Genomic DNA, 19,620 nt, shown 5'->3' with positions numbered 1-19,620 from the left:
AAAATCCATTTCATAGTCCTCCGTTGTGCCGCCGCCTACTGATGCGCCCCGAGTAAATATATAACAAAAAACTACCACATTATAGGCTAGAGTTACATAAATCTACAACTTTCTTTAATTTCCTAAAAGAGTACCACTATTTGGTTCGTTGTTCCAAAAAACCAAATGACTGAACCATTAAGTTTCAATCGGGATTATGGCAAGGGAGGCCCAGGCGTCAGGAGAAAATCAATGGGGTTTTAAGTTCCGTTCAACACCTAGTTCTGGTTTTGTGGTCGGTCTGTATTTGCTTCATGTCTGTTTTCAGTAGTATTAGTATTTGTTTCTGTATTTATTTTTAGAGTTTCTGTATTCGTTTATGCTTCTGCAAAAAAAATGAAAATAAATGTGGTAGCAACCAGTTTTGTCTGTTTTCACGCCTAAGTTTAAGGAACATGGAGGAAGTAGAAAATCAGGCGTTCATGTCACATCCAAGGGCTCACAGGAGATGGACTGACACACATTTTTCAGGCAACTCAAGGATAGGCGCTCCCTTATTTATAGCAGCAGATTACAGGACCGACTTGTATAAGGACAGAAACTACTCCTTAGTACTAGACTGTCACGTAGATATGACATAGCCAAGACTCGACGGGAACCACATTTCCCATTCAAACAATAACTAGAAGTTGTGGATCGATTATTTCAACGCCAACGATCGTACGTGTAATTTATTTACTTATTACGTTACATCCTTGATGATGTGAGAAGATCGTCGTCCAAGGAGTAGCAAATCTTCTCAAATGACTCGACATGATCCTCCGCGACAGCCATGAAGAGGTCGACGCCGCCCCCCGCCGTGCACGACGGCACGAAGACCATAAGCCCCTCAATCGGCAAGTCCGGCGGCTGGAACGCGCATGGCGGCCCGGTGCCAAAATCTAGCTGATGGTACCTGAACCCCAGCCAGGTGTCCACTTCTGCGTCCGGGCATAGCGTAGTGCCAGCAGCCGCTGTCGCCACGAGCTCCTCACCGTTCGCGTCCGCCAGTGTGCCGAAGTCCACGAACGACTGGATGTACTCGCCGTCGATACGTGCCACGGCATCGCGGATTGCGCCGACAACGGCGCCGTAGCTCCAGTTCAGGACGTCGCGGACCTGAAGCCTCGGGAACGCCCAGAGCACCATGTTCCCGAAGAAGTCCATGGGCGCGGGAGGCTTGGCCCTGCCCCGGCAGTTCACGGCCACCTTCACCTGTGTGAACTCCTCCGGTTTCAGGCCCCGCGCCGCCGTGATCTTCTTCCACACGTGCGCGAGCAGGCACTGGAACATGCTGCAACGGCCGCCGACGCGCGCTCTGAGCTCGGCGAGGAACTCGGCCGTCAAATGCACCCTGACGTCCTTGATCTTCGCCATGGAGACGATGTCGCCGCGTTCCCTGGTGCAGCCCCTGCTTTCTCCACTCTTGAACTCAATGGACCGGTGGTCGAACACCGGCGCCGGCATGCGTCGAGACACGGCGGTGGTGGCGCGGTCAAGGAAAGGGGTCGGCGCGACGAAGTCCTTGCCTTGGCGTACAGCGGTCTCCCACGTGATGAAGAAGTTGTTCATGGCCACACCGTCGGCGGTTTGGTGGTGGTATGAGACACCAACCACGAGGCCGCCGCACTTGCACCGGTTCAGCTTGATCTGCAGCAGCGCCTCCCCAGCGTTCTCCTGTAGTCACAAACGTCCCACTGGCAGAGTTACCAAAACCTTCATGCATGCATGCAGGTATGGAGAACGTGGCACATGCATCATGCATCCATATGCTGTTTTTCCTTAAGTTGTTTTTTTTCGTGTAAACATTAAAACTCTGTCCTGTGTTTTTCCCTATGTTAATGCTGAAATGGGCATAGCACCTGCCACTTAAATATGTCTCAAATTTTACCTCTGGTAGTGTATGGTACTGGCCGTGGACGTCGGTGGCCATGCCGCCGTAGGCGAGTAAGTCCGCCAGGTTGGACGAGACCGTGGCCTCTACAACAAGCACACCCTCGTTGTTGACGTGGAGGAAGCGCCTGCCTCGGTGGTCGGCGGCGAGGCGTCCCGCCAGGTGTGGGTACGGCGCGACGGCCCTGAGGAGGCCCTCCTTGATGGCCTCGTTGGAAGGCGTTGGCGCGGGGTAGGCCACGACGACAGGGACGAAGACGTCCAAGGCGGCGCGGTCGAAGACGGTCAGCTGGACCTTCTCGCCGAGGAGCGGGTGCGGCGCGGAGTAGACCGGCTTCAGCATCGTGCTGCTCGTAATGATCTCCATTCTGATTGAAAGTTTAGGAAGAATTGGCCACCGTTGGGCCTTTCTATTGCTTGTCTATTTATAGAGAAACTGGCAAATATGTCTATTAATGCCACCCACCTTTTAAACTAATAAAAACATATGATATATTTTTAAAAATTGTGCTAGAGAAATCAAATGTCCCTGTGGATCAAGTAACATATCCTATGAAACCGTACACCAAAATATATGTGGACAGTGGACGCATGATGTAAGAGGATGTTTGGTTTTTGCCCCAGTTAGCCCTGCCAATGGGCACGCCAAAAAATTGGTGAACCTTTTGCCTGCCTGCGACACGTCAACGATTGGCGCGAAAGTGAACCGGGCGAGGATGGGCTTTTGAGGGCATGCCAAATAATTGGTTGCATTCCAAGCGGGTGCCCTGGAATTGGCTGGGCACGCATTGGCACTGATCCAAACAGGCCCTAAGTATTGACTAGCTATTCATGATTTATTTACTAACTACTACTCCCTTCGTCCATAAATTTATTGGTCTCTTTTGTACTTTGTACTAAATTTTTTCCTTAGATTTGATTAGCAAAATATAGGTTATATGCCATAAAAATCATATTGTTAGATTCATATTTAAAAGAAGCTTCCAATGACATATAAATTATCAGTTTTGCTAAGTCTCAGTATCTCAATAGATACAAATTTTTCTTTTCAGTTTTTCGATAAGTCTCAGGGCATCTTCAGCCGCGCCTCCAAGAAGGCCCCCCAGGCGTCTTTTCGTCCGCCGGCACTAAAAAATCGGCCCAGTCGCGCCCCCAAGAGCCCAGTTTTCGCCGGCTCGGGCCGAAATTGGCGCCGACGGACCCAACCCGAACCCGGCGTGCTGGGGTCGCTCGGGGGCGCCGGGCGAATCGTTTTTGGCGTGAAGAGCCGCGGGCCGGCCGCGTCAGCGACTCTACCCTCTTCTCGCCCCTTCGTCGTCCTCATCGCCTCGTTTCCCGCGACGAATCAATGCCAAAGCTGCCGTGCGCTGCCGCGCCGGTCAGCCTCCATTGATGCCTCACGGGCGGCGCAGTGAAGGCTGGGCGGCGCGTCCCTCGGCCGCCACGCAATCACGCCACACGTAACGCGCCGGCCAAGACTACCACGCGGCGCCTCCGTCTATAAAAGCCGACTGCAAGCGCGCCGGAGAGACTCACCCCGATCATCCACTGACGACGCACTCAGTTCTCCCCCTTTCCTCCTCTCGCCGTCACCAGTTGAAAAGCATGGCCGAGCGTTTCCCAGGCGACGGCGCAGCGGCGAACGGATTCGGGCGCCGTCATCTGCACGAGGACGAGGCTCACCTCCTTTTCGAGGCCGAGTACCCGGTCCCGCCGGACATGCGGGTGCCCGGGGCTTGGAGGATCAGCGCCGGCGGCGTGCCGGTGCCACCACCACCCACCGGGGCGACGCGGCGTGCGGAGATCGCACGCATCCGCGCGTCCCTGTCGCGGGCGACGAGGGAGGGGCCACGGTACGTCCCCGACAGCCCGCTCTGGGAGCCCTACTTCCGCCGCCGTCACGCCAAGCAACTCGAGGCCACCAACGGCGTCGTGCCCTCCGGCAGGCTCAACTCCGATGGCCGGCGCCGGTGGTGGGGCGTGCCCGACCGCACGTTGGAGGTCGTCCTCGAGTACATCGAGGGCGGCAACACGCCGCGCCTCGAGTATCCCGCTCCCCCGTCCTTCTCACGCCGCCAGGGAAGCTCCTGGACGCCGAGGCGCATGGAGACCGGGGTGTCCTCCTCCTCGTCCGGCGGCTCTCCCTGCCTCCGCCTCCACCCCGTCAAGCCGGAGCCCCAGGACACGCCTGTCAGCGCGCGTACCCGCAGCTCCGGCGGCTCTCCCTGCCTCCACCTCCGCCCCGTCAAGCCGGAGCCCCAGGACACGCCTGTCAGCGCGCGTACCCGCAGCTCCGGCGGCTCTCCCTGCCTCCACCTCCGCCCCGTCAAGCCGGAGCCCCAGGACACGCCTGTCAGCGCGCGTACCCGCAGCTCCGGCGGCTCTCCCTGCCTCCACCTCCGCCCCGTCAAGCCGGAGCCCCAGGACACGCCTGTCAGCGCGCGTACCCGCAGCTCCGGCGCCCTCGTCGAGCCCAAGGTGGAGTCCAGCCTCCCCCCGCAGTACGAGGAGATAGCCCGGCGCGGCTTCTCCGACGAGGACGCCATGCGGTGGTCGCGCGACGACTACGTGCGCGAGGAGATGGTCCGGCAGCGCCGGGCCCTAGAGGAGATCGCCGCCCGCAAACGTGGGCGCGAGGACGGGGACGGTGTCATCGTCCTCGATAGCGACGACGACGATGCCTCCAGACCGTCCAACCCGCCGCGCCAACCGGGGGAGGGATGCAGCAGGGACGGCGGAGGCATAGGCGGGGGCGACGACGACGACGGCGGTGACTACACGCGGTTCTACAGCCTCCTCGGCATGTAGAACCGCGTGGGCGGGCGGCGAGGCGGGCGGCGAGGGAGACGGCGGTGGTAGCCCGCGGTAGTTTTTTTTTTGTAAAATATGTTTAAATTTGAACGAACTCGCCCGTGTTTGCGTTGTGTTTGCGCCAAATTTTAACATTTTAAAAACCCGTGGGGGCCGCGACTGGGGGGCATCACGCCCCCAGTGCGCGGTTTAGCGCCGGTGCGCCCCCATGGGGCGATTTTTTGCCCCTCCTGGGGGGCCAACGGCTGGAGATGCCCTCAGTGGTATCAATTGCATCTGTGATGGCTCATAAATCCCTGTATCCCTCGACTCATCGGCCGGCCGATCAAGATCTCGAGGAAATTGCATAAACCACCTACTTTTGATGCTAGTGTTGCACAAAACACCTATTTTGTAGGTTTGTTGCACAAAACACCATATATTGAGGTAATTCATTGCAACTAGGTCTAATCCATCATCTATGTGTGTTGACATGATTCCTAATAAATGGGCCCAATTTATGAGTGCACCGGTGAAAAAAAGGCCACATCAACAACCAACTATAACGGTCAATATCTGACAACCCTTTTCTCCAATTCAGGTAAATTTTCTCCAGAATATTAATGAGTGCATTTATAATTTATTGAATTATTTTGCATTTTTTAGATGTTAAATTTTGAACAAAAAAACTGTCTGAAAGATCTGCATCCATTCTTAAACCCTTTGATTGCACACGAAAATTGGCTGAGTAGGTGTTTTGTGCAACTTCCACACGAAAAGTAGGTGGTTTATGCAATTTCCTCAAGATCTCACACACCTGTAGCTAGACCCGGTCATGGACAACCCGGCCCGCCGGTCCGAACCCGAAGCCTGACATTCAGGCCGGGCTCGGGCTACATTTTCTGACCCGAAGCCCGGCCCAAAAGCCCAAATAAAGCCCGAAATATGTATAAAAACATATTTTATTCAAAATATAGGTATAATAAATTAATATAATATCCCGAAAATGATTAATTTAATTAAAATATATCACTGTTCATGTACTTCGGGCCAGGCCGGGCCAGGGATTTTATCTTCAGGCTTTGTCAAGCCCGGCCCGAACCCGACCCAGCCCGACGTTTGCCCGGGTTTACCCGCAGCCGCACTTGCTATTTTGCCAATGACCCCTCAGCCAAAGCAGACATTTGCCAGAATATCAATTTCCTTCGATGGCCGCCGCGCTTGGCCGACCTCCGCCTCAAACGGCTCCATGGCCCGGTTGTTAGCGTATGTATATCGCATGTAATGTGTAACCTCCTCTGTACGTGTATGACTGAGTATAGCCACGCCTGGCCTGCTCGTAGGGGCGTTGGGCAGACTCTCATTGTATTTATGTTGTAATCTGTAACTCCAGAGCATCAATCCACTGGTAGAAAAAGGGCCTTTAGTCTCGGTTTTGGAACCGGGACTAAAGGGTCGGTATCTAACTTCCCGAACGGTCACCCATCCTCTCACTACTCCAGCCTGAGCACGCTTAACTTCCGGGTTCTATTCTCCCTCGTTTCCAAGTCTGCACTTGTTGTTTTCTTGACAATAGTAAGATGTCAATCCTATTAACCCTCAGGAATTTAGCTTGAGCATGAAGTCACATATTTCACTGTTTGAGTTTAAAACTATTGTTCTAAAAAACAATAATTTTTTAGTAACACTAATATTTCTTGAATAAGTGATTTGACCATTGTTTGACCATAGTTTGACCAGATTTGACCAAAATTCAAAAAAGGTGAAATAATTATTTAATAACACTAATATTCTTGAATAATTATTTAGTAACACTAATACTTCTTGAATAAGTAGTTTGACCATAGTTTGACCAGATTTACTGAAAATTTAAAAAAACTGAAATTTGAGCATAACTTTTTTTTCCTTTTGGAATTTGAGGATTCTACAAATTTGCAAACAGGCCGTAGGCTGTCTCCATCGGATGTAACTTTTCGAGTAGATGATTTTTCATATAAAAAAACTTTTAAATCCGAGTTCGTATGCAAAAGTTATGCCCATTTTACAAATTCCAGAGAGATTTTGTAAATAAAGTCGAAATTCATATTTGTAAATTTTCCCAACAACTAGACCACATATCACATGGAAAACTTATTTTATTTTATTTTTATTGACATTTCCATCATTTTCTTTTGTTTTTTCTAAAACTGAAAAGGCGGTCCACGGGGGAGGGGGGGAGTTTGAAAATGGGACCTTTAGTACCGGTTCGTGCCATGAACCGGTACTAATGCCTCAAAGCCCATTAGTCCCGGTTGGTGGCACCAACCGGGACTAAAGGTCTAACCTTTAGTCCCGGTTGGTGCCACCAACCGGAACCAATGGGCATCGCACCCTTTAGTCCCGGTTCGTGGCACCAACCGGGACTAAAGGGTCCAGGTGAACCGGGACTAATGCCTTAGCCGCACGAACCGGGGTAAATGCACCCATTGGTCCCGGTTCTGGACTGAACCGGGACTAATGGGCTTACCCGGCCTGGACCAAAGCCCCCTTTTCTACTAGTTTAGGGTATCAGATATCAAGGCACATAGTTTCCAACTTGGTATCAGATATCCAGGGCTATGGCTGCGGACGACTCTTCTTCCTCCTCCGCCGCCCCCATCTCCGGCACCTCGCCGCCCTCCTTCTCCTCCACGGCGCCTGCAGTCCCCTCCGTATCGGCTTCCTCCATGACCGCCTCGCCGCCCTTTGTTTTTGGGACCACCCCCTCCCTCTCCCACGGCACCACCGACTCCTCTAGATCTCGTTTCACCCCCATCTTCTCCTCGGCTCCACCAGCGCCGCCGCCGCCCGCACCACGGCACCCCATCTTCTCTGACCACATCACCAACCACATCAAGTTTCTTCTTAATCCTGTTGATCACAACTATCACAAGTGGAAGTCATTCTTCCTCGTGGTCCTGGTTCGCTATGGAGTTCTCTTCCTCATCGAGCACCCGCTCCCCCCCAACGCCGATGCCTCCTACCACGAGCTCGATGCTCATGTTGCTCTGTGGATCTACGCCACTCTTGCGGATCCCATGGTCGACCACGTTATCGGCGCCACCACCACCTACGCCCTCTGGCAGAAGATCGCGCTTTCTTCCTCGCCAACCGCGATGCCCGGTATATGATCCTCAACCGACAGTATCAAAATCTCAAGCAAGGTGACCTACCCGTGGCTGAGTATGCGCGCCGCATGAAGCTCCTCACCGACGGCCTTGCGGACATCGGCCACGCCGTCACGGAGACCGACCTCACCACCTAGTTCCTCCATGGCCTCGACAAGCGGCTTGACACCATCTGCGTCGTACTCGGTGACCAGGGCCTCCCGTTCGACACCGCCCTCTCACGGGTGGTCCTAGCAGAGGAGTCCCAGGCACAACGGACTGCCGAAGAGAGCGCATCCGCCTTCGCTCTTCCCGGTGGTGATCGCGGCTCCACCAGCGGTTCTGGCCCCTCCTCGCGGGGCGCCGATGATCGCGGCTCCAGCAGCTCCTCCGACAGGCCGTCATCCGATCGCTCCCAGGCTCCTCACCCGCCGCAGCCCCCATCTGACCGTGGCCGCGGTGACCGCGGCCGTGGGCGCGGCCGTGGACGCGGCGACTCCACTGGGCATGGCCATCCGGCGCCCCTGCCCTCGCCATTCACCGGGTATTGTGCCCCGTATGGCATGGCGCTCCTGCCGCCGCGCTCTGGTTGGGTGCCTCCCAACGCCGCCGGTGTTCTCGGCCCCCGTCCAGGCGCCCACGCTCAGGCCTACAACATGTACCAGCCGCCGCCTCCGTCGCCCTACTACCCGCCTCCCCAACCCTCATGGGAGCACCTCGCCATGCTGAATGCCGCCTACAGCAACTCCGGCTTCCCCGCCAACCCTACCCCCCGAGTGGTACATGGACAGCGGCGCCTCTTCCCACGTCACCGGAAACCAAGGTACCTTGACCACGTCTAGTTCTTCCTTAAAGCGTGTTCCTTCTACTATTCTTGTCGGCAATGGTAAACACCTCCCCGTCACGGCCACCGGTTGCACCACTCTCCCTCCTCACGATTTCCGCCTCACTGACATTCTCGTCTCTCCCACTGTAGTTACTAGCCTTATCTCCGTTCGCAAGTTCACTACTGCCAACTCTTGCTCTGTTGAATTTTTCCCTTGTGGTTTTCTTGTGAAGGACCTACGCACTCGGAAGGTTCTCATGATCTCCGCTAGTACCAGCGATCTTTACCCCTTCATTGGCAACACACCGGCGCGTGCATCGGCCTTCCTCGCTGCCTCTCCGGACGTGTGGCACCGGCGACTTGGGCATCCTGGCGCTCATAGTTTCTCTTCCATCACACATAATTTTCTTGTTGATTGTAATAAAGCGCCCCACTCTCCCTGCAGTGCTTGCCAATTAGGGCGTCAACCACGTCTCCCTTTCCCTTCTTCTACTAGCCGAACATTTGCGCCTTTTGATTTAATCCAGTGCGATCTATGGACTTCGCCGGTTGTAAGCTTTTCAGGCTTTCAATATTATCTTGTTGTGTTAGATGACTACACACATTACTCATGGACATTTCCTTTACGTCACAAATCCGACACATCCACTGTTATCCGCCGTTTCTTTGCGTTCATCTATACACAATTCCATGTGGTGATCAAAAGCATGCAATGTGACAACGGTGGTGAATTCATCAACGCATCCCTACGCTCGTTCTTTTCTTCCACCGGCGTTGCCTACCGTTTTTCCTGCCCACACACTTCCCCACAAAACGGCAAGGCCGAGCGCCTTATTCGCACAACCAACGACATCGTTCGTACTCTCCTCCTACAAGCCAACCTCACGCCTCCCTTTTGGGTCGAAGCCCTCCACACGGCCATGTATTTACTAAACCGGCGTCCCTCTCGTGCCATTGCCTCCCACACCCCATATTTTCTCTTACATGGCATTCATCCCACTTATGATCATCTGCGCGTCTTCGGTTGCCTGTGTTTTCCCAACACCTATGCCACATCCGCCCACAAGCTCGCCCCACGTTCCACCCGCTGTATTTTTCTCGGTTATCCCCTTGAGCACAAAGGGTACAGATGCTATGACCTCGCCTCCCGCCGCGTCATTGTCTCCCGCCACGTTATTTTCGATGAAACAATCTTTCCTTACCAGCCGCACCCATCTTGGCACGAGCAGCCATCCTCCATAGAAAATCCCCATGCAAATCCTATCCAGCCCTTGCATGCCTCGGATCCGATGCCGTCCCCACCAGCCGATCCACCTGGGCCCCCTAATTCGTGCTCCACTCCCCGTGACGGACCCCACCAAATCCCACCTACCCTCCCTCGATCACCCAGCCCGCCCTCGTCACCCGATTCGTGCGCAGCTTCCCACCACCAGCCACCATTGTAGGGCGTTGGGCAGACTCTCATTGTATTTATGTTGTAATCTGTAACTCCAGAGCATCAATCAAGGCACATAGTTTCCAACTCCGGTGGTCTCTTCGAAGGTGGCCGCGCTTGGCCGGCCTCCGCAGTCGTCCGCCTCAAATGGCTCCTCCACGGCCCGGTGATCCTTCCGACGGCCGCGGCGAGACCCAACACGTTTGGCCTATCTCCGCACCCGCCTGCCTTCTTGCCGGTGCCCGCCGCCGAGTCCGGCGCCGGCCGCAACCAGCACGCCATCTGCTGCTCCCTGTGCATCCAGCAGTTGCTTCTTGACCTGACAACGGGTGCCTGCTACAACAAACTTGTGTGGGCAGCGAGCACAACCCAGCAACCCCTTGTAGCAACAAGGACCACGTCTCTGCTTGCTTTTGTTCCAGTTTAACGTATCTAGTACCTGCAGATTGCAGCCTGTGAGTGTATCCATTGGAATTGTTCTTATAGAATGTACGTTGTATATCGTTGGTGAGTATTGTTCAGAATTCTGAATTTAAATGTTCTTATAGAATTCTGAATGCAGATCAGACAAGTGAATGTATCCTGGTATGAGGTGTTCTGTAGTCCAAGATGTAATACAGCCGAACCAGAGCATAATATCAGCTGCTGCTTCTGCCTTCCTTGTGACTCTGCACTCCTACATTTCTTTCACATATTCACAAACAAGAACATGTTGTTGCTTCAAGCTTCCAAACCTAGAAACTTAGAAATAAGAAATGAATGTAAATGTGTTCGTGTCTGCAAAATTCTGAACGAAACGATTGTTTAATTTCTGTTGGTGAATGCTAGTGCTGAGGTTGATGTTAGTTTGCAAACTGAGTTGTTCCTATTGTTACCTGATTCTGCATCTGCATATACATCTACATGATGAGTCGTCCGGATTCCAGAAAGCAAATACACATATACAACATGCAGAAAACATTAGTTTTTTTACGTGTTACCTGAACCTTCATCAGTCGTACTGTTCAGTTGGTGTTTTCCGGTGGTAGCATTTTTTACAACAATAACTGCGAAAGTGAGGTGAGTTTTTTTTTTTTTTTGAGAATAGTGAGGTGAGTTTCTTGGTGGCTAGACTGGGAGGCAATCCCAGGGTGGCCAAGTAGTTATGGAGCAAGCTTGGAGTTCCATCAATCGTTCTTCCATGAGATGTGTCATCCCTAACTGCCACCATGGTGATCGGTTGCAGCGTATCACACGAGCAGAATATGTCCGCCATGTTGACCGGGGGCTGGGAGTTGCATTCCGTCGTCGCCGTCGCAGCGCCCGTCCGAAGAGATATGTTCCATTCCGGCTATCGTCCAAGCAGATGGATTCCGTCCTCCCGCTGCGTATGCCGGTTGGAATCGTAATCGACGAAAGGATTCTGTGCTAGGAAATTGGTTAAATTGCCCACGGCTGACGTTTTTTTTGGGAAAATATCATACTAGAACGGGATGTAGGCGAATATGTTTTTGCAAAATTAAGAGTTGTGTTACATCAGGCCGACGCGGATTTTTGGGACATGCAGGCACGTGCTGCCCAAATCCAGCCCGTCCGCGCGTGCGTCACGATGGCTAATTAATATAGCCCATTTGCAAATACCGGACAGTTTAGTTAGGGCATCTCCGGCCGTTGGCCTCCTATGAGACGTCAAAAAGCACCGCCTGGGGGTGAGCCGGCGCAAAAAAGATCCTGGGGGTGAGTCGGTCCCCAGCCGTCGGCCCTCAGGGCCGCCCCCAGGCGCATATTAAAAAAAAAAAGGACCGTTCGGCGAAGTTATGATAAAAACTAGTTAAATTTCGGCCAAACATGGCAAATTTCGGCGAAATTCCGCGCATTTTCATTACATTAACCTAATCTAAAAAAAAGAAAGGGGCTGAAGTCATCGCCGCCATCGTCGTCGGCGGCCTTCTCCTCCTTGACGCGGGCGCCCCTGCTGGACCCCTGCCCGGCGTCGCCATGGCGGACCGGCGGCGGCGCGTCGTCGTCGTCGTCGCTGTCGCATAAGACGACGACCCCGCCTTCATCGCGGCCGCGTCGGCGCTCCTCGAAGCGGCGTAGGGCGGTGCACTGGCACTCCTTCTCCTTCTCCCGGCGCGCCTTCTCCATCGCAATGGAGTCCTGGCGCGCCCATTCTAGGGCCGCGTCGTCGTCCTCGAACTCCGCCTTCACCGGCGCCAGCCCCGGCTCCGTCTTTGGCTTGACGAAGCGCGGAGGAGCCGACGAGGGGGAGGCGCGCCGGCCGTCCTCGTTGATGACGATGCAGGCGCTGCGAGTGCGCCGGCCGAGCGGCGTCTCCGCCGCGGGCTCGGCCTTGATGCCGAGCGGGGCCGGAGTGCCGGAGGAGTGCGACGAGGATCGGGAGGAAGAAGAGGAGGGGGAGGACCCGAACCTCCTTGGCGCCCACGGCCCGGCGCGTCGGTGCTGCGCCGGGGCGGCCACCCTCGCCGGGGGGTACGCCAACGGCGGGTCGTTGCCGTCCTCGAGGTACGTGAGCACGCCCTCGAGTGTGCGGCCGGGGACGCCCCACCACAGGTGGCGCCCCTTGCTGTTCTGCCGGCCGCCGACCACCGGGCGCCGTTGGTGGACGCCAAGCGCTGCTGCTGGCGGCGCTCGAAATACGCCGCCCATGCCGCGTGGTTGTCGGCGGCGTACTGGGGGAGGGAGAGTTGCGCGTCGGTGAGGGAGGCGCGCACGACCTCGACTTCCTCGGCGAAGTACTTCGGCTTCGCCGCGGCGTCGGGCAACGGGGGAATGGGCACTCCCCCGACGCTGAGTCTCCACCCCGTCGGCCCGGCGCGCATGTCTGGCGGCGCCGGGATGTTCGCCTGGAACAGGAGCCAGGACTCCTGTTCGTGGAGCGAACGGCGGCCGAAGCCGTTGGCCGCCGCCTCGTCTCCGGGAAGCTTCTGCCATGGCGACGGCGGGGCTGAGCCGGCTCGGGAGAGGTAGAGGGAGGGGCTAGGCGGCGGCGCTCGGGAGAGGTAGGGAGAGGGAGGGGCTGGACAGCGGTGAGGGGCGGGGCTGGTGTGGGCACAGGCGAGTGGAGGCCACCGGCTTTTATAGCCGCGCCGCGCCCGTGTGTACGCGTGCGAGGGAGGGGAGGCGTCGGCGCGCTGTCCCGTGACGCGCCGCCCGTGAGGAATCAATGGTAAGGCTGACCGGCGGCAGCCTTGCCATTGATTCCCCGCGGGAACCGAGGCCGTTGGGGGAAGACGTGGCGCCGAGTCGCTGACACGGCTGGCCCGTGGCTTTTTTGCGCCAAAACAGCTCGCCCCGGCGCCCCCGGGCACCCCCCAGCGCGCCGTGTTCGGCCTGAGTCCGCCGGCGCTGTTTTCGGCCCAAGCCGGCAAAAATCGGACTCCTGGGGGCGCGACTGGGCCGTTTTTTCGGCGCCGGCGCGAAAAAATCGCTTGGGGAGGCCTTCCTGGGGCGCGGCTGGAGATGCCCTTACCAACTCAGGGGATGTTTGGTTCCAGAGACTTTTTTGTGTTGGGACTAGAAAAAATCCCTAGCAAACCAAATAAGATGGGACTTTTTAAAAACTTTTTGCTAAAAGTCCTTAGAAGCACCTCTTTAAAAGTCTTTTTCAAAAAATCCTAAGACTAAAAAAAGTTCTAAGACTAGAGAAACAAACACCACATCTGTGAATACATTTGCTATACACCACGGCTGTGGCCCAGGGCGGCATTTAAATTAGTACGACAGGTTGCAGGGCAGATGGGTGTATTCATTACCTCTGGTGAATTTAATTTGCTGTGACGCATCTCGGCTGCTTGGTCGATGACTTATTGCCGTTGAGGTGGTTACGGTGCAATCTATGCCGTCCCAGCTACTTGTCGTAGTTAGTTTAATTAGTTTAGCACTTGGCCACGCGATTAGCGCATTCCTCACTACGTCTACCTCGGTCAAAGCCGGGCTTAGTGCTCCATGCTCACAAACGATGCTTCGTTGCTATTTGAGTCATTGGATAAAAATCAAAGGGATATGATCAGACTGGTAGATGGGTTGTTGAAACATTGCAGAATAGTCCTATTATTTTATCAAAATCAACCCACAACTCACGTCTCCTTGCCCTCTAAATAACTCGGTGTGTTTAATTTTTTGCTTCAAACAAAAAAGGGTCATATATTTTTAAACGAAATATCTGATTTGGAAACGTTTTGACTACCTTCTTTGTTTTGACGACATCTTTGAATCAAGATTCATATTAGGTATATCTTTGAAAATTAATATTTCTTGCCTTTTTGAACTTAACTCGAAACTTGACTGCAACATTTATAAATTTTGTAATTTGGTGGCTAGAAACATCCGCCTCTCTCTCATACGTGTGTCTCGCGTGCAACATGCTTTCGGTACATCAAGTTTCGAATCAAGTTTCAGAAAAGCAAAAAAAGGAAACATATTCAATATTGATCTTATTTCGAAGATCTCGTCAAGAAAAAAGACAGTCAAAGCGGATCTGAAATCGAACATTCAGTTCAAAATGTATGATTCATTTTGTGTTTGGGTCAAAACATAAAACATGCTGATTTCTGATGGGAGTGTGTGCTGTGGAGTGCAGGTTAATTTATACAAAGTGCAGGGCTGCCTTTGCAAAAAAGGCATAGTCCAACTTTTGACCAAAATGTGGCCCGTTACTTTTTTATCTAAGACTGCTCACAGTGAGTAGTAACTTGCCGATGTTACTAGTCTATGTTACTACCTTCATAGTGGGTAGTAACATATGAGTGGTATCATGAAAGAGTTCATTTATTAGGCTATAGACTCATTTATGTCTTGAAATGTGTTATGTTACAGTAACTAACTATGTTACCACAAACCCCCCTCTCCTAATTAATTAGCTGCCACATAAGCAATTTTGTATTGAAATGTGTGATGTTACTAGTTAAGTTACTCCCATTGTGACTAGTCTAAGGGTTCAAAATTCATCGGTGCATTGGGTGTACAAATTGGCTCGGTGCACATGGCCTGTTGTGCAGCCAGAGAGCGAGCAAGGGCAACGACAAGTTCCTAGGCCTGTTGTGCTTCTGCTGTTGAGCGATACAGAGAGAAAAACACTAGGGATTTGGCTGCCGATGGAATGGGGAATAAGAGAGATGTGGGGTGCGGGTTTATTACTGTTAAGCCCAAGGGGGTTTCTGCAAAAGCGGGCAACGACCGCCTCGGCCCCGCCTCCGCCAGATGTCGCGTCAGGATTGGTTTTGGGTTATTTTGCACATCGGCTGCAAGTTTGTGGATGGCGGAATAGGATTTTGCAAGTTTGTGGGCTGAAACATCACAGGCCAGACCAATTCCTGGGCCTGTCGTGCTTTTACCTCTTCCCTGGTGGCCTGGTGGCCTGCGGCGAGCTGAGAGATGAAGGAGACCTGGGAAGAATGGTTCGTCGCCATGAGCATTTATAAGCCATCCAGCTGTTTGAAAATTCAACGATGAGCTGTCCTACAGCTAGCCGTTGGGGCTGAGTTGGGAGCGGCCCAAGGCTCGGTTGAATGCCCAGAGCTGCCTTGCAGGCCAGGTGCTACGCATGTTAGGTCCGCAAAAACGCGCATATACAAACTGTGATACGGGGGTTGGAATCAATTATACCCCTAGTGCGTATTGAAGTTGCATGAATCGCGTGGGTGCGAGCGGTGTGGATATCAACCGCGCGCAGTCACATGTCCACTCGTGATTATTCGTACATCACACGTACTATTAAAGTTGGATGGCCAGCGTTGATGGGATGCAGGGATGCAAAACAGTTGGCCTGATTCATTAGATATGACACTCTTGGGTAACGTAGTAATTTCAAATTTTTCCTACGCACACGCAAGATCATGGTGATGCATAGCAACGAGAGAGGAGAGTGTTGTCTACATACCCTCGTAGACCGTAAACGGAAGCGTTATGACAACGCGGTTGATGTAGTCGTACGTCTTCACGATCGACCGATTCTCAGTACGGAACGTACGGCACCTCCACGTTCAACTCGCTGACGCCCCGCGAACTCACGATCTAGTATAGCTTCGAGGAAGAGCTTCGTCGGTACGACGGCGTGGTGACGGTGTTGATGAAGCTACCGACGCAGGGCTTCGCCTAAGCACCGCTACAATATGACCGAGATGCATTATGGTGGAAGGGGGCACCGCACACGGCTAAGAGATCAATGATCAATTGTTGTGTCTCCAAGGGGTGCCCCCCTTCCCATATATAAAGGATTGGAGGAGAGGGACGGGGCCGGCCTCCTATGGTGCGCCCCATGAGGAGTAGACTCTGAAAGTGCGTTATATCGACTAGAGGGGGGGGTGAATAGGCGATTTTTATGAAAGTCTTCAAAACGTGAGAGTTATGAAGACAAACAGTGAAGATTATGCCTATTACTATGCAGCGGAAGTTAGATTACACTAGTCCAGCCATGGTCATGTATTCAATAGAGTGAAAGCGCAGTGACAAACAGCTTCAGTGTAATAAGGATCAGGTAGGAAGAAGTTATGAAGCCAAACAGATCATACATTCATGTTGTGAAGACAAATGGTAAAGCAGGCATGTAATGGCTTCACAATGGATAACTGTAAGTAAAAGGAAGTGAAGATGAAACCAGTGACACGTTGAAGACAATGATTTGTTGGACCAGTTCCAGTTGCTGTGACAACTGTACGTCTGGTTGGAGCGGCTAGGTATTTAAACCAAAGGACACACAGTCCCGGACACCCAGTCAAGGACACTTAGTCCAAGACACCCAGTCCTCACCGTTTTCTCCTTGAGCTAAGGTCACACAGACCTCGCCCAATCACTCTGGTAAGTCTTCAAGGTAGACTCCCAAACCTTCACAGACTTCGTTCACCGGCAATCCACAATTTCTCTTGGATGCTCAGAACGCGACGCCTAACCGTCTGGAGGATGCACAGTCCTCAAGTGTAATAAGTCTTCAGATCACACAGACACGAAGACTTAAGTGATGCCCAATTTACTCTGGCTCTGGGTGGTTAGGGCTTTTCTCCTCACTGGGAATTTTTCTTTCAAAGGCTTCGAGGTGGGTTGCTCTCAAACAACAAAAGCCGTGCACTGAAATCTGAGCAGCCAACCATTTAAGGTTGTGGGGGGTGGACTATTTATAGCCACTTGGCAACCCGACCTGATTTGTCCGAAATGACCCTGGGTCACTAAGGAACTGACACGTGTACCAACGGTCGGATTTCGAACTCACACGGCAACTTTACTTGGGCTACAAGTAAAGCTGACTTGTCTGACTCTGGACAAGATTTTCTCTCATAGGCTTCGCTCGAAGACATAGGATTTGAATTAGGCATCACTTCAGTCATTCTGACTGGTTCTCTTCGACCCCACTTAACAGTACGGTGATTCCTATGACACAACATGAATGAGATAAAACTACGAAGGATCTAGGTCTTCGAGTTTCAAAAGCTTCATAGGGAGTCTTCTCATGTCATTGTCTTCAATATGAATATCTTCATAAACCACCATTGTCTTCAATGTCTTCGTACATTTTTAGGGGTCATCTCTGGTAGTAAAACCGAATCATTGAGGGACTTCTACCTGTGTTTTCCTGCAATTCTCACAAACACATTAGTCCCTCAACTAGGTTTGTCGTCAATACTCCAAAACCAACTAGGGGTGGCACTAGATGCACTTACAATCTCCCCCTTTTTGGTGATTGATGACAAACTAGTTGAAGTTTTCAACGGGAAACATAATTCGTGAAATTGTAAAAGAATTGTCTTCATAAGTTGCAAGGGCTCCCCCTGAAGATGTGCATATAAGTAATTTGCTTCTTGAATGCAAATGCACATGGCAGGTTGTATTTCTGGAGATCCACTTCAAATTATGACAATCCACTATGCATGTGAAAGTGTATGAAGATAATGACATGCATAATGGAAAATGGACGTCTGCAGAATGAGATGAGTGCGGAATTTATCGTCGCACATGCGGAATTTATCTTCGCAAAACGGAGTGACAAACAGGTAGCAGACGACCATCAAGGCTAAGTGTTACAACTCAATGAAGCAAATGTAGCAAAAAAAACGGAAGTTGTAAGCACGAAGCAAAATGTAGCAAAAATATGAAGGCACCCGCCCATAGTGACCCGCTTGAAGACTATAACCATCATATGCTTCTCCCCCTTTTGTCAGTGATGACCAAAAAGGTTTGAAGACATAGAGGTTTCTACGCGTTCCCAGGCGCAGCAGGGTCGGTGGAGTTGTTTGGCGGCGGTGCAGACGAGCTTGGTGCAGATTCGATGCGCGTTGAAGCAGGTGGAGATGATGTCGCGTCGTCTTCTTCTTCAATAATCCGGGCAGACACGGTGGCAGCAGAAGAAGAGAACTCTGACTCTTCAAGTGATGGTGTGTTGCGCATCACCGCTCTTCTTGGAGGCGTGGAGTCAAATTTGAAGTGCTCTGTGAAGCCATCCTCATGCAGTTCAGCTTCAGGGCACATCATGGTGAGGCCCTTCCAAGTGCGGCGACAGGTCTCGTGTGTGACAAATGCATTCTTGGTTGCCAGATTTCTGATGCGATTGACTTCTTGCATGATGCTTTTCATCTGCCTCTTGAGCCAGTCGTGATGCCTATCTTGCTTTTGGTGAAGAGCCACAAGAAGCTCTCTGTCATTGAGTGCACGAGCGCGCTTCTTGGGTCTCTTTGCAGCTGTGCTGTTGGTGGCTTCAGTTGATGCAGGGGCACGGGTGGTGCCAGCCATTGGATACACTCGGGAGAGAGCTTCAACACCTTCAATATTTTGAGTGAAGCTCTGGTGTTCTGCATTCTGAAGACTTAGTGGTTGCTTGGCCGGTTCTAGATATATTGCTTCAGCAGATGTGTCCACGTCTGGCAAAAATATCCTATGATTGCGGGCTGAGGGTTGATAGGAGATTGCAGAGTGAAGCTTGATCAGCCTCATAACCCAAGGAGTATAAAACTTTAATCCAAACAGTTCTGAAGCAGACGCTGCAAATTGACGGATGAAGAGATCCTGTGTATTGAAGCATTTGCCGTGAAGAATGTAGAAGAGGAGAGTCTTCATTGCACCATCAATCGTTGCATATCGAGAGTGTCCCTTGACTGGCCAGAGAGTCCGCCTTAAGATGTGATATATTGTTCTGGGCAGGTACTCTAAGTCTTCAACGAAGAACCTAGTTGGGTAGGGTGCATTTGGAGGAAATGGCTTCATCATTGAGAGCATCTGACTCATATCTGGCTCAGGACGCTGAAATATGCTCTCAATTGCTTCAGCATGGAGTTGGCACCCTTCTTCAAAGAATTCACCAGGAGTGGGAAGGCCGGTAAGCTCAATTAGGTCGAAAGCATTGGCTTCATGATGGATATTGCCTGTCATCCACTCCAGGATCCATGTCTTCGGATCTCTGTTATAGCCTTTGATATGCAAAGTGGCATAGAACTGGAGCAGAAGCTCTTCGTTCCAGTGCTCTTCGTCAATGATAAATGGCAGCAAACCCACTTGCTTGAAGCAATCCAGTGCTTCTTCCAGACCAGGCAGACCTGCAACAGCTT

General features: G+C 52.3%; 1 protein-coding gene across 2 annotated transcripts; it reads right to left on the bottom strand.

The window, feature by feature from the left end:
* Positions 1-604: 604 nt before the first annotated feature.
* On the bottom strand, positions 605-2,284 carry LOC125524593 (tryptamine benzoyltransferase 1-like). Of its 2 annotated transcripts, none has more exons than XM_048689628.2 (2): positions 1,910-2,284; positions 605-1,695 (listed from the first exon to the last, which is right to left on the bottom strand). In XM_048689628.2, the coding sequence occupies exons 1-2, from the start codon at positions 2,276-2,278 to the stop codon at positions 727-729; spliced, it is 1,338 nt and encodes a 445-aa protein (XP_048545585.2). In that variant the 5' UTR covers positions 2,279-2,284; the 3' UTR covers positions 605-726. The 2 variants fall into 2 exon arrangements, with proteins under 2 accessions (XP_048545585.2, XP_087391096.1); XM_087534970.1 differs by having other exon boundaries at positions 605-1,699; positions 1,905-2,278.
* Positions 2,285-19,620: the final 17,336 nt, after the last annotated feature.

The sequence above is a fragment of the Triticum urartu genome, chromosome 7A (genome assembly GCF_056163025.1).
Source record: "Triticum urartu cultivar PI428250 chromosome 7A, HENAU_Tu73, whole genome shotgun sequence".
In the NCBI taxonomy this organism is placed as follows: Eukaryota; Viridiplantae; Streptophyta; class Magnoliopsida; order Poales; family Poaceae; genus Triticum; species Triticum urartu.
The sequence above is the reverse complement of the archived record's forward strand: the minus strand, read 5'-3'. Positions and strand labels throughout refer to the sequence as shown.